Source organism: Quercus robur, chromosome 4 (genome assembly GCF_932294415.1).
Source record: "Quercus robur chromosome 4, dhQueRobu3.1, whole genome shotgun sequence".
Lineage (NCBI taxonomy): Eukaryota > Viridiplantae > Streptophyta > Magnoliopsida > Fagales > Fagaceae > Quercus > Quercus robur.
Window position 1 is genome coordinate 53379426 of NC_065537.1, and position 15684 is coordinate 53395109.

General features: G+C 32.4%; 1 protein-coding gene and 1 long non-coding RNA gene across 2 annotated transcripts; one reads left to right on the plus strand and one right to left on the minus strand.

The window, feature by feature from the left end:
- The first annotated feature begins 5678 nt into the window (after positions 1-5678).
- LOC126724485 (uncharacterized) lies at positions 5679-6429 on the plus strand. The gene is made up of 2 exons (XR_007655005.1): positions 5679-5907; positions 6238-6429. It is a non-coding gene; the product is annotated as an uncharacterized LOC126724485 (long non-coding RNA).
- A 2924-nt stretch (positions 6430-9353) lies between these two features.
- Positions 9354-12243, minus strand: LOC126722977 (plasmodesmata-located protein 8). The gene is made up of 3 exons (XM_050426145.1): positions 11342-12243; positions 9652-9759; positions 9354-9564 (listed from the first exon to the last, which is right to left on the minus strand). The coding sequence occupies exons 1-3, from the start codon at positions 12096-12098 to the stop codon at positions 9560-9562; spliced, it is 870 nt and encodes a 289-aa protein (XP_050282102.1). The 5' UTR covers positions 12099-12243; the 3' UTR covers positions 9354-9559.
- Positions 12244-15684: the final 3441 nt, after the last annotated feature.

Genomic DNA, 15684 nt, shown 5'->3' on the forward strand with positions numbered 1-15684 from the left:
TTAGAGGAAGAATTGAAAAACAATTGTAAAATTCATACCAAACACAATTGATGCACAAAATACATTCTTTGGTGATGAGTGGGGGAACAAAAACCTTTCCACTAAAAAAATAAAAAAGGGAGGGAGGGAACAAAATTCAAAGGTTAGCAACTATCAAAGTAGTATTAGTAGTATTAAAAAAAGTTTAATCCTCCACGTGTGGAGAATCAATGCCATGTTATATGAGCTGTTCATTCAAAAATTGCAACTTGTAAAACACACTCACACCCCACACCCACACACCATCTCATTCCTCGCTGCCTACCCCTCCCACTACCCCTTTATGCTTCTTGGCAGATACTAGTTCTTACGTTAAAACTACATACTTCAGAAAGAACCAAACTTTTATAAATATATAAATAATTATATAAATAAATAAACAAATAAATAAATAAATAAATAAATATATATATATATATAGATCGGATTCGGAGGATGGGTTGTTTATGGGTTTGAGGGGATGTGGATCGGAGGTGTGTGGATCGAAGGTGAGGTGAGGTAAGGTCGAAGTGTGTGGATCGGAGGTGAGCTCGTCGGACTGAGAAATGAATCAACTGGAAAAGGAAACTCACCGTGGGTCTACGTTTGGCGCTCATCGAACTGTGGGTGGAGATCGGGACTATGGGTGGATTGTGGGTGGAGCTCGGAAGTGACTGTGGGTGGTGCTCGAACTGTGGGTGGACCGTGGGTGGAGCTTGGAATGACTGTGGGTGGATCGGTGTGAGTGACTCGATGTGGGTGGATTGGGTGGATCGGTGTGACTTTGAGTGAGCTAGTTTCTTTCTTCTTTCTCTCTCGCTCTCTCTCTCTTCGCGCGTCTGATGAGTCCGGAAATGGTTTGAAGTGAAAATAAAAGTGTAAACCAATTTCCGGGTCAAAGCTACAAAACACACGATCAAATGAAATGCTTTTCCGGAAAATTTTATTTTCCATACGCAACCAAACACATAGTGAAGTGTAAAATCATTTCTTAAAATGCTTTTATGCCAAAACAAACATAGCCTAAATGTTCAACAACTATGAAATTTATTGTGAAAAATATTATATATACTATATAGTATTACTCTCACAATTATGAAGTTTGTTGTGAAAAAATTGGTGTAAAAAGACATTAATAGCAGAAACCTGCCAAAAAGATAATATTTTTAGTCATAAGCGGCACCATTGAAATTCGTTTTTGTAAAAAGACAAAAATGTGCCATATACTTATTCAAATTGTTGGACATTAGATTGCTTCTTTTAGAAGTAGAGAAGTCTTCTTATTTAAGTTAGGAGCCAAGTTGAGATAGAAAACTAGCAATTTTTGTGACGGAGCAAACTACTTTGTAAGTCTTCTTATTTTCACTTCTACTATTGCTTTACTATCCTATATTGAAAATTTGAAGTACACCCTGATAATTTGTCAGATTTTTATATTTATTTGTTCTTCCAAAAAAAAAAAAAAATTGTTATATGTGTATACTAAATTTGATTAAATAGTCCTGATCACGCAAATTTACTCACGCATGTGTGAAAATGTTATGCTCGTTTGTAGAACCTGTTCCCTGACAATTCAAAAACTATTGGATTTGAAGCTCTTTGTATGAGCCCTGTTAAAGACTGGGCTTGTATTCTAACAAGCCCATCATGTTAATTTCCTTATTTATTACATTCACTAAAATATTTATATATTTAAATTGAAGCGCACTGCTTTGAGTGTTTGGGAACACTAATATATATCCAATTATCCACAATGGTATAACTTCATTTATTGAATGTTACCTATCCCCAGAGTCACAATTGCAAAATGCCTAACAATTGGAATTCTAAATAAACACTCCCTTTTTTTACTCAGGATTTGCATCTCAGAAAAGTAGAATTCTAAATTTTTTTTTTTTTTTTTTGACGCTAGGCTTGTATCTCATAATGAATAAGTACAAAAGGGTAAGAAAATGGTTAAATATACTTCAGAAATAAATGGAGTTTCTCAACCAAGTTTTTCACAATCTTCTTTTCTTTTCCATATTCTAGGAAAGGTTCAAGTAATAGTAACACCCTTTATGGTGCCTGATGTCTGAGATTCGAACTCTAACTTTTCCTACGTTTTATATATATATATATATATATATAGAGAGAGAGAGAGAGAGAGAGAGAGAGAGAGGATAAGAATTACGAGTACCAATTTAAATCATGGCTCAAAATAATGATTTGCTAAACGTCAAAATATCCACAATGGTAAAACTTAATGATTTACTGAATGTCACCTATCCTCGAAGTGATTGCAAAATGCTTGTTAAAAAGTCCAATTTTAAATAAAAGCTTCTTTTTCTATTCAGAGGTTTTGCATCTTTTATTATTTATTTTGCTGAGAATAAAATCTTTTATTAACATATCGAAACAAGATACAAACTGAGCATCCTCCTTAATTACATCCTAAACAAAAGGAGGAGTTGAATTGGGATCAAGGAAGCCAAAAAATCTAATTGAAAGTGACCAACAGTTGAGAACATAAATAGTCTTATTAGCCTTTCTTGAAAGGGCTAAACTGGGATCAAAGAAGTCAAAAAATATATTTGAAAGTGACCAACGGTTGAAAACATGAACAACCTTATTAGCATTTCTAAGAACCCAGTTAAAAAATGAAGAAAGAACTTGTTAGCATCTCAGAATAGTTGAATTCTAAAGAAATATTTGTTTATAATATATAATGAATGAGTACATACGAAGGGAGGGAAAATAGTTAAAATAAACTTTAGAAAACCATGGAGTTTTTTAAAAAACCAATTTTACAATCTTCTTTTCTTTTCTGTGTTCTAGAAAAAGCCTCTACAACAAAAATAGCATGAAACAGTACTACTTTGGGAGAAGCAAACTTTAACACTGCAAATGAGGATCATTTTACTCATGAAAAGAGAGTCAATTTAGAATAAAAACATATATAGTTCAATTTATTAATAAAATCATTTCTAGTTTCCTCGAGAAACCCAATCATTACCTGAGAAACAAAATGAAAATAAACGAGAGAGAGAGAGAGAGAGTGAAGGGCACGTAATTTTATTATTCTTAATTATAACAAAACAAAAAAGGTACTTATTTGGATCTTGAACCCAAATCTCCAAGATATACCAAGAACAACCTCCTCTCATTAGCCTTAGATACAGAATTCCTTGTAGAAGTACACCTTCCAAACCCATGGACCACCAATCATCGCTATTACATGTTCCAAAAAGGTTTTGTTGTACACCATTCTTTCGTCCTTCAGTTTTTAGAGTGCAATTTTGATTTGCTTTTGATAGATTAGGGTGAGAGAAAAGATTTACAATGGTCGGGTTTATATAGGCTTTAGGAATAGTAAGGAAATCTAGGTCTCATTAATTTGATAATGCTACATAAGGAAAGTATAACAATTCCTTCCATATTGTTTTTTTCTAGAAAAAGCCAGGCTTTGTGTCATGAACATCTCTTGGGAAAATATAAGTCGTCAAGGTAAGTTCCACAAACAAGAAATTTAATACCTCAATTGGATTTCCATATTAGAAAATATAGTACCAAAGATGCTTATAAGTTTTTATTGTATACTCATTAAAGTCATTTAATTTTCATGCAAAAGAGATTCCCAAGCAAAAGTCCAAGTCAAGTAATGAAAAAGTGGGATGATTGTTTATCCAGGAGAGACTCGTGACATTCTCAATCCTTATCATAAAAATTCTTATTGTATGTATATAAATTATGCAATAGAGAATGAGTTATTAGTTATATACTATGAACGATCTTGATTGTTAAAATTCTCAGCTGTCCCAATGGGTTGGCAGATTGTTTAACACGCAAGAACAATATGCATGCATCTAGTGATCAAAACATGAGGTACAAAGGGTTCCATTTTTGGAACCCTTTCTACATTAGAGACTTTTCTATATATATATATATATATATATAAATTGATTAATCTATATATATATATATATATAACCGAAACTTTTGAAACTCCCACAATTTTCCACATCAGCATAATATTAAAAAATATAAATATAAATATAAATATAATAAAACCTTTCTAAAACCCCCGATGCTCTGCCTTCTCTTTCACGATGCGCTACCCTTTCTTTCACCAAAACATCTTCTTCCTCAGAACAGAGACAGAAAAAAGGAGATTGAGAAAGAATCGTCGGAGTGTCAGACTATCATCCACCAGCAAGCCAGTCACTCATCAACATCAGGCCGCCTAAACCGCTACCGGTAATATATATATTTTTTCTAAATCTGGTACTCTTTTTTAATCCAAAATACCCGATGCCCTCCACTCTCTTTTCAGATTCTTTCATGCAACCCTCTCCTTCCCCGAAAATCAAAACCCTCTCCTTCCCCAAAATCAAAACCCAAAAACCCAAAACTCAGATGCCGCCGATGTCATCGAGGAAGCTATGAGCAAAAACCCTCTCCTTCCCCAAAATCAAAACCCAAAAACCCAAGACTCAGATGCCGCCGATGTCATCGAGGAAGCTATGAGCAATCTAATGCAGCCTCTGAAGCAGGTTTTGGAATTTTCTTGAGATTTTTTTAAAAAAAAATTATTTAACCGTTCATGGTTGGTAGTGTTGGAGAATTGGAATTATTAGGATGAGAGGAAAGGAGGATGGTATAACCCCAAAAATCAAAATTTCTTTTTGTGGGTATTGTTGAATATTGCTATATGACTGAAATATTTTTTTTGGGTTTGTCTTTATTTTCTATTTCTATTTTCGTTTGTGGAATGCAAATTATGTGTTTGATGAAATGATTCAATGAACTGTCTATGAGTTGTGAAGTAATAAGTAATTGATTTAATTAGTATGTGAGGTTAGGTTATGCCTGCAATGCAAGTGTATAGGTTATTTACTCCTGAATTAGTGAAGGGAGCTATGGATTTGAGGGCTGAGAAATCTGGGGATCCGATGGTAAATATTTTCACCTGTTTGCTCTAAACATTGTGTTGAATAGACACTCTTTTTGTTTCACCGACAGCTGGGTGGGTTAAGGCAAAAACACTAAATCTTAGCTGTTGAAAAGCATGGCATGACTTTTTTTTATGTTACTTCACAATAGCAATTCAAAATCTTCAGGCCACTCCACTTATCCCCTTCCTACATTACCACCAAAAATAAAAAACCTTGCAAAAGCCATAAATGTGAGAATTAGTTCTCTTATCACTCTGCACATCCAAATACCTCTTGACATCTATTTGATCAACTCGAATGTCATCTCTGTTTCACTTTCTATTCTATAGAAGTCGTTATTTTTGTTTTGGAGGTTGAGGTTGGTTACTATAGCTGTTTGAGATTCCTAACATGTGTTTGATAGAATGCCTACAAGATATATTAGTAAATAGACAGTTTAATTATCTATATCGATTAATTATCCTACTTATCTCTCAAATTTTGAATGGTGGTTGTGCTTTTATAGTGCCTGTGAGGTGTTTGATGCTAGGTCTCAATGGGATTCTGCATATGGGGAGCAATGATAAATTTGATAGAATTACAACAATTTTGACTTTTAATTTGCTTAACATCTGAACTTCGAAAAATAACAGGCTTGATGTAGGAGAAGGAAAAAAGGTCAAACATGAGAGATGTTCTAGATCGAAGCTTCAGCTGCAATGCATTAGATATCTTGGTCCAGTGAGTCTCATGTCCCTGCTTTATGCTCCCTAGCTAGGAAGTAGAATTTGTATTTTGATAAAAAGCAATCATGCATCATGGAACAAACACCATACTTAATTTGAAGTTCAATCATCATGCATTGCAGGCAAAAAGGAAGGCTTATGAAGTTGTGGTTCAAGATGGGAAACTTATCTTCAACCATAGTGGTGAATTCATTCACACAGTAGGAGGTATCAAAAGTTCATTCTCTTGGGTAAGTATCTTTGTCTAAGCCTTTTTAAAGTGGTAGATGTGAAAGCATGTTATTTAACTCTCTGCTTTCTCTTTGCCCATTAAATAATAAGTTTAGGGATATAATTTTTTTTTTATAGCATAATATGAACGTATATACTCCATTCTAATTTGATCGTAGATTGATCAAATCAGTTGGTGTTTGTTTGCAATGCATCTATGATTTTGTAAATTTTATAGACCCAAAAAAGTAGGAGACTAAACCTGCATTTAGAATTCATCTCTATCTAAACTGCACTATGATTATTACACAATCATTGATTTAACTCTCTCCTTTTTTGTTTTTGTGTAGGTGATTTTGTAGATTTCCATGCACCAATGTATATCTTACATGCCCACATTGTGTGCTACAAATAATAAAATAATGTTATGAACAATGTTAATGTTGTAGCTTCATTGATGGTATGTACTTAAAATGATTTCAAGCAACTTCATTGATGGCATGTACTTAAATGATTTCATGCAATTGCTTCAAATATTTTTTTATTTTCTTGCTCATAGAAATAGCTATTAATACATTATTGCATTGTCTCTATTTAAATGCAATATTTTAAAATTTTTCCATAGAGAGTGGCTTGGCTAAGCCTAATAGCACTACTTCGAATAATTGTGTATTACTTTCAACCCAACATTTGGTGTTTTTGAAATTGATTGTATGTCTTACTTAAGATGTATCCAAAGAGTTTATGAAATTTGGTTTTAATTGTTTATAGAGATAGTTGAAACTGAAATATATAGCCATTTGCATGTACTTAAGATGTATCTAATGGAAATTAGATGCATCTGACACAAATATATGTTGCTGTAAATGATCTCCTCAACAGTTTCCAAGAAGCCAGCATAATCAAAATTGGGGGCCATAAAAAGTAGATAAGCAGAGATACTTAGAGTATTTGTTAGCTTTTTCTTTTCAAAGTTTTGAATATTGTGTTTATGAGTTGCTTCTTATAAGAGATAGTGGGATAGGGCCCCATGTGTTTATGTGGCATATTATTCCCTGGCAACAAATGCATGGTCTTGCTAATGTTGTCATGAGATTATTTATACATTTAAATATTCATTTTATCAATAAATTTTTTATATGATTTATATTGGTGGTAGACTATAAATTGATTTGCAATTGAGCATTATGTGAATTCATATTATGTCCAAATTTGTGTATGAGCTATTGGAATGTTGGCTATAATTTTTTCATCGAGATAGAGAAACCAAGGTGTGATCTTTATGTGTTATGTGAAACACCCTAAATTTATAATCAAAGAACATATTTTGCGCCCTTTGTGTGATTATTTGTAATTGTTATTTAACCAACTATCCCGTGCATCGCACTGGTTAGCGACTAGTTATATATATATATATATATCAAAATCTTAAAATTTGTTAGCAATATATATGTGCATTGAATTATAGTGAAATAAATGGTTTTTGTTTTTTTGTTTTTAAACCTGAACTTGAATGTTAAATAACAATGCTTATATTTTAAAATTAGAGCACATATGCTTTTATAAAAAAAAAATAAAAATAATTAAAAAAATTAAAAAAAGAAAGAAAGAAAATTAGATCATTACTTTTCAGTATATTATCTTTTCTATTATAATCCTTAAGTTATTGGATATAAAGTTCACCAATTTAGGTAAAAATGGATAAAGCCCTATCAAGATTGAATATATATACTACCCAATCAAGAATATAAATATATATATATATATATATTTATATATATGTGTGTGTGTTTACTAAAATAGTTTCATTTAAACTTTCGATCACAATTTTTTCATTAACACCATTAAAAATCATGTGAAGAGTGGCTTTAATTTTTTTTTTTTTCCCCAAGATTTGAGGTTTAAATGAATTTACCTAAAAATCTAAGATTTAAATAAAACTATCTAAACTTTTAGATTTAAACAAAACTATAAAGTCTATGTTGAACTTTTTAGTGAAAGTTGTTAGCCCCATCATTAGTATCACATCAACATAGGTGTCATATCACTTTTCTTGCAATCCTCATGCACATCCATGCAAACCAACTATATAAGCATCTCGAGTCACCTGCTCACCATGATCACTTCCCGTGAACATGTAGCATGTGTTCTAGCAATGACATCCGCACAAGACTCTTCCATATGTTTATGAAGCTTTTGACAATTATTATTAGCCATCATCTGTGATCGTATGTTATCTCGACATGCCTTGAGCGTTTGTTCATTATATATTTAAGGCATCCCAACAGCCCCAAAATTTTTGAAGACCCATCTATTTGTAGAATAAGCAAGCTAATCTTGGGTTAGACTATTCCTAACTTAGGATTCTTTAGTATATAAACCCTTCACTAGGTTTATTGTAAATAAAAGATATGGCTGTAATGGGTTTTCCACTGTACGTGAAGGTAGAATATTAAATTGAACAGCATTAAAATTATATTCTTGCTTCTACTCTTTATTTTCTCTTTTTATTTCTTCTCCATTCATGAATATGCATGCCTCTTCTGAAGCTAACAAGGTTGGAGATCCTAGAGATAGGAAGTGGACCAATATTGGTTACTATTTTTTACTTAGTTTTTCTAATTTTCTAATACGGTAAGAAATAAACTGTTGCGTCTCAATCTAATACTAAAGCTAGATATCATGCACTATCCGATGCTATTTCTAACCTTCTTTAGTTATGATGGTCATATATAAATTGATTGCCAATTAATGGGTCACCATTAGTTCTACTACCTCTATAGATCAGCAAAGTGATATCTTCAACAAAACAAGTCAACCAGTTCATTTCTAACACGAAACAAAGCTTAACAAGGCATGAAAGCAGTATAGACTATAAGGGCCCGTTTGGTACATGTGTTTAAACACATGTTTTCAGTTTTTAAACAATATTATATTAGTTCTACTACCTCTATAGATCAGCAAAGTGATATCTTCAACAAAACAAGTCAACCAGTTCATTTCTAACATGAAACAAAGCTTAACAAGGCATGAAAGCAGTATAGACTATAAGGACCCGTTTGGTACATGTGTTTAAACACATGTTTTCAGTTTTTAAATAATATTATATTAATTCTACTACCTCTATAGATCAGCAAAGTGATATCTTCAACAAAACAAGTCAACCAGTTCATTTCTAACATGAAACAAAGCTTAACAAGGCCTGAAAGTAGTATAGACTATAGGACCCGTTTGGTATATGTGTTTAAACACATATTTTCAGTTTTTAAACAATATTACATGTATTTTCATATACTTTTTCATCCACAAGTTTTTCCAAAAAATACAAACAACGTTACTAGAACAACATTACCAAACGACCCCTAAAGTTTTAGAAAATAAAAGTGCTTTAAGAAAATTATATATCGAGGAGTGATGGGATGTTGTTGGACAGCATGAAGGGAATAGAATCAGCAGCAAATTATAGTTGATGGAGATCGATTATGAATGTCACTTTATATCACTAGACAATATCCACCTTCTTTTGTGCAAAAACCATATTATATTAAAATGGAAAAATGGAAGAAAACAAAGTTGTCACAGTGATTTCACAACAAAGTACAAACATCCGCAAACCTTGGACAATGACAGCATCCAATGGCCGAAAAGAAACCAATGACATCTTCAATCTTCTTAACCTGTATGTTAAATATAATTGTTTGATTATCACAGTCATCAATAACAAAGTTACTAATAAAACTATTACTCATACTTGGAAACTTTACCCATTTTTTTTCGGCAAACCGACAGAAGAACAATCAAAACAGCTACACCTGCTAGTACACCAACGATAATTGCTACTGTTTTTCCCACTTGGTCCTCGCTAGTGGAATCTATACAAATACCCCAAAGCGAAAGGTAGTGGGAATTAGTACTATACATAAGAACATGATAGGAGATTGAGCATGCTTGGCAGCCACACATACAAAAGCTTTCTTTCTACCCATGTTTTATACATTAGTGCTATTTATATATTTCAGACTTTGCAAGTTTTAAAATTTTGAGAAGATTAGATACAGATATTTTATTTGATCCATTTGGTCACTGAGAAGTGGAGGGAGAATAAGAAACCTTTCAGATTTTGGTTGGAATGATTGTCTTGAAATTGGAGCTTATCTTTTCTATAAGAATAAGGCTTTAAGAACAATCATGGCACTTATTTGAATGGGACATTATGGTTTAATAATATGGGTATATTGACTCATTGATTGTTTAATAATAGGGTAATAACACCTTTTGCATCCATAAATAACACTTTAATTGAAAGCAAAAAGAATAAGAGAAATTGTTTAAAGAGATAAAAGATGAGAGAGAGGAATGGCACTTATAATGGAGGTTCCCAAAAGCAGTACTAGCTAAAGCACTTGTGACCCTTGATGCCTTATACTTTATAAAAAGATTACTTGCTGACCATTGGCTTTGGGAAAAAAATTCAACATTTCTTTCTCTCACTGTGGAAAAAACTAAAGTGGTCAATGTAATTTTAAGAAAGTACGTTTACTATGTCACCTTGTAGCACTAAGGTTCGCAAAGAATAAAATTTCTCTAGGTCATTCTTGGTATTTCACTATATTTTTATATATTCTATCAACTGTAATATGTCATGTGTTTGTTTGATATATTTTTCAATTTTAAACTTTGATTATTGTATAATGAAAAATAAAATGAAGTGTCATAAATTATAATTGATAAAGTATACAATAGAATACTCAGAATGAGATTTTTTTTTTCTTTAATTTTAGGTTTGCAATGACCTAATTATTGGCTCCAATTAAAGAGCAAAAATGTTAACAAAAATATGTTGTTTTCATGGTAAATAAATTGCAACTAGAAACCGGGATTATTGTTTCACTTGTCCAAATATTCAAATTAAGTGTCCTAAGACGACAGTTTTACATGAGTTTTTTTTTTTTTTTTTTGTGTTTAATTATATATCACTTGAATGATATTTATGTTAAAGTTCTATATTCTACACACTTTTATTTATACTACATTTATTATTATTCTTACCTTTTTTTTTTTTTGAGAAAGTTATTATTCTTACTTTTAATATGAAATAATTCCCTTACTACTCATTGAGTTGGATTTATATTAATCTATTATAATTTTGGATATTCTTAAGAGTAGAGGAAAAATACACAACTCTCAATATATGTTTTTTTTTCTTTTCTTAATAAAAAAATCACATAATGCCCACATTTGGTGGACTTTCTCTAGAAAGTGGCCCTAGGACTAGGGTTGGCCATAAGTGCTCTTATAAAGATAAGGAAAAACTATATTTCATATCCTATAATTTAAAAGCTATAACAAATTAAATCATATAGTTTTACAATTCGGACTCCAAACAAAAATTCTTGGTTCCGTTCTAAAAGGAAGTGTGAGACAATCAAAGATATGGAGAGAGAGAGCTTGTACCTGAAGAGGAATCATAGTAGCCAGATGCCCAGTACCGAGCATAACATTGCGCCAAATACACGTCCGATGCAGAAGCTGATCCGCACACAGTCTTCAACTTTCCAACAGCATCAGCAAGGCAAGAAGAGCAATCAGTTGGGTTCAAATCCCCCAAACACTGAGCAAAACCTTCAACCAAACCTGAACTACTCACTCTAAACCCAGTTGTCCCTTGCAAGTCAGCAAGAACATCATCTCTACGCCTAAAGAAATCAACATCACTACTTACACTACTTTTACTACACTTTGTGTGCCTAAGACTTGTGTCAAGCTTTCCCAAGAAATCAACATGCTCGTATCTTATGTAGCACCCTTCAAGCTGCAAAGAAGCCCCATAAGAGTAAGGACAAACCAAACCTATTTGAGTAACAGCACTTTGAATGCATTGGGAGCAGTCCAAAATCTTCAAATCTCCCCTACACTGGAATAACCCATATATGCTGCCATCAGCTTCTGGAGAGCTTCCATTTCCTATAGCTAAGCTATTGTATGACACCTGAGAAGACGAGCTTGCAAGTGATGCTAGAAAAGAATTGACGTTTGCTTCAAAAGGTGAATTGGGTTGGTATTTTTCTTGGGAGCAGCCTGCATAGATGAATATGTGAGCTTTGACAGGGTATCCATGGCAACTAAGAGAAGACAAGAGAAATAATAGACAAAGAAGTCTCAGAACTAAGATTGTTTTGTGAGTGGAGTGTAATTGAAGGCTTCTCAACATTTTTTTTCTTGGTTTTTTTTTTTAACAATTTGGCCTTCCTTTCTTTTGTTGTTGTTTTGTGCTTTGATGGTGAATGATGATGAGAGAATAACAGCGTGGTTGCTTTTTGGTCATTCTTGAATTCTCTAGTGGACCCTTTCCTATTAAGAAAAAGGCCCCATTTGCTCTTCAGGGGCCTACTTGTATACGTTGTTACAGCATCTTTTCTAAACATTCTACTTTGTTCTGAGTAATAGTCATAAAGAACACCAAGTACCACTACTTTTAATTTTGGCCAGAAACTCAATATGGCCTTGGATGATTTGAATTTCAATGTTATATATATATATATATATATATGCTTATATAACTATTTCTTATGGCACATGCTACCCGTCCTTTATGCCCACGAAAACAAGGCAACAAGTATAAGCTAATGGGAATCCAATGGCTCCTACAGCACTAGTCAATCAAAATTCAATATGGCTTTCACTTTGGAAGAATGGGATGGTCAAAGGTGATTTTAATTAATAAACAGAACAATCTCAGAGCTGAATTTTGGAATGCTCAGGTATAAGTTTGAACTAGCAGTATACTTTACATTTGGTTTGGCCAACAAATTACCGAAATTGTCTTCAGTTAATTGTTTTAGTGAAGCAAGACACATAAGGGTCCAGGAACAAGTTTTTAGCACGATTATCAACACAAAACTGATGCAGGACAAAACCAAAACAGATGCAACAATAAAATAGATGAACAAAGAAAATAAAAAGATAAATAACTTAAGATTTGGCACCTATATATGCTTGCTTGGAGTCAACATGTATACTTGTTTCGATTCAACATCAAGCAAATAAAAAAAAAAAAAAAACCTTAGTGTCAATATTGTATTTTATTCATCATCGTTTTACATGTACAACTTCAAATTTAATTTCAAAAAATCTATAAATAGTATTTTTCACGTTGGAATCTTGGGAGTGTCAAATATAACCTAATTTTGTCCCAGTTGGATGTCTTAGATGTTGTTTGGATGAGTGAGTTTTGAGTGATATGATTTTGTTTTCATCACTCTTCATCCAAAATTTGTGGGACCCACGAAAATTTTTTTGTTTGGACACCATCACTCATGATCCGTGACTCAGTTTCCATTACTCAATTCTCTGATTTTTGAATTATGAGTTATGGAAACTGAAAACACATTTTAGCTGTTTTCAATTCTCACAACTCATAACTCAATGGCATTTTTGTAATTATACACACATGGAGGGACCCACAGCCGCAACTTTTGACCTTTGACTCCTTTTTTTTTTTTTTTTTCTCTTCACTGATTCATTCTTTCTTCAGTTCTTCGTCTCTCTCTCTTTTTTTTTTCACTATTCGGTCTTTTCATCCTTTTTTTTTTCTCTTCACTAATTCTTTCTTCAGTTCTTTGTCTCTTTTTTTTTTTTTTTTCACTATTCGGTCTTCAGTTCATCCTTTTTTTTTTTTTTTTCTCTCTTCACTGATTCTTTCTTCAGTTCTTCGTCTCTTTTTTTTTTTTTTTTTTTTTTTTTTTTTTTTTTTTTTTTTTTTTTTTTTTTTGTTCTGGGTTCAGTGAGTTTGGTTTTTTTTTTTTTAATTATTTTTTTTCTCACTGGGTTCGGTGAATTTAGCTACTGGGGGTTGAAGGAAAAAAAAAAAGTAAAAGCTACACAAGGTACAAGTATGGGGCCCACAAATAATTGAAAAATATTGAGTGATGACAAGTGAGTGATGGTGCCAAACAGGGTGGGGTGTTTTAAGTGATGAGTGATAAGTAATAAGTGATGAGTGATGAAAACTAAGTGATAAGTGATGGGTGATGAAAACTGAGTGATGAGTGACCATTTTTTTAAAACAAACAAGGCCTATTAATCAATTTTGAGGATCTAGAGACAAAATGATCACAATGCACTTTTCTTAGTGTTAGGTTCTAAATATTTAGTTATAAATGTTTAGGTTCTAAATAATTTGTTTGTTAGCAAACCATGTATATAAACTTGTCTAGAAATAGATCTTAGTATCTATGAAGTGTTTTAGACATTGATCAAATTAAAGTGATACAAGTCAGAATTCAAAAACGTACAAGTTGCAGGTTCAAGAAATTAAAAAGATGAAGAGTTCGACCAATCGAGAGAAAGGCTCGACCAATTGAGATGCTATTTTGCAGAATTTTAATAAAGCCCAACCGCCCATTAAACATTTAGGGTTTCATTCCAGACTTACTTGGTATATAAGAAAAATCCTAAAGCACATTTTTCAAGTTTTTTAGAGCTACTCTTTTGAAATCTAAGAGGTTTTGTGCCTTCAACTCTTTCAAACATCTATTGGAGCTCATTTACATACTACAAGTATTAGTGGAATAAAGTTGCAGCCCAGGCTTCAGATATCAAGTGTATTGAAGATCAAAGGCATAAATTAGAGGTTCATATTAAAGCAAATCCATATCAAAGAAGTCTGAAGGTTTTAAAGTTAGTTTGATAATCATAGTTAAGTTTACTATGAATTAAATATTTTTGACTGTAAACTTCTATTTGATATAGTGAATTATTCTTTTCGGAATAGTTCCCTCTAGGTTTTTTACTTTGAAACTGGTTTGTTTAATTGGTTTTCCTAGTTCATCATATCTGTGTTTTATTTACTTTTCCGCTGCATGACATATGTGATGAATGTTTAACCTAGATCTATATAATTGACTTAAGTATCAACTTGACAATACATTTTAGGTTAAATATTGTGTTTTCAGGGTTCTAAAAACTTACACTTAGAATGTGTTTGGATTGTACGTTTATTGCACGTTTTGCGTTTGGCATTTGAACAGTGGGACCCATGGCACTATGCACGTAAATGAAGATAAATGCATTTTAAATGAAGACAAACACGCAGTGGCTATGCATTTTGCATGTTATGTCATGAAGGAATACTTCAAAATTATTTTTAGTGCAATTTGTCTTGTCATGTCATGTCCGTACTGGGACTTGCATTTTAAAATTATTTTGCTATAGTATTTTCAGTTTTTAACAAAATAAGCGATATCCAAACAAACCCTTAGCTAAGCTTTGACTGAGTTGAGTGATGGTCAAATAAGCTCAAATTTTGATCAGACCTCTAAATTCTACCATTTACACTAATATATTTCAAAACACTTCCCCCAAGTTTCACCAAAATCAACCCTGGTTTGAGTAATATTTGACAAAAAATATGGCCCTTCAATCAGGATAAACTCGAACTTATACTGAAGATTATTAAATTCTCTTTTAAATGATTGCTCACAGCCCATATCGGACTTAAAAGCGAGAAAAAAAAAAATTTTAATTATGAAAAAGCTCCCAACACAACCAAATTTAAGAATAAAGCTTGATTATAATTTGATCTTCATCAAATTATGATCAAATGACCACATATTAGCCCAAATAAGGATTCGTTGGAAAAGTTTCATGAAAAACTTTAAATTAGAAGTCATTATCTATCTCTTAGAAAAAATGGACCTCAAGACTACGTCCGGATTGTGAGATATCACTCGTACAAATTGTCAACAACCAACTTTGAAGACTCTTTCCATGACAAATGAGTTTTTGTATGCAATCAA

Excerpts from the sequence above, each read along its gene's own strand:
- LOC126722977 (XM_050426145.1), bottom strand. The coding sequence starts at position 12,098 with ATGTTGAGAAGCCTTCAATTACACTCCACTCACAAAACAATCTTAGTT. Across the intron at positions 9,760-11,341 it reads CTACTATGATTCCTCTTCAG|ATTCCACTAGCGAGGACCAA; the intron begins GTACAAGCTCTC and ends GTATTTGTATAG.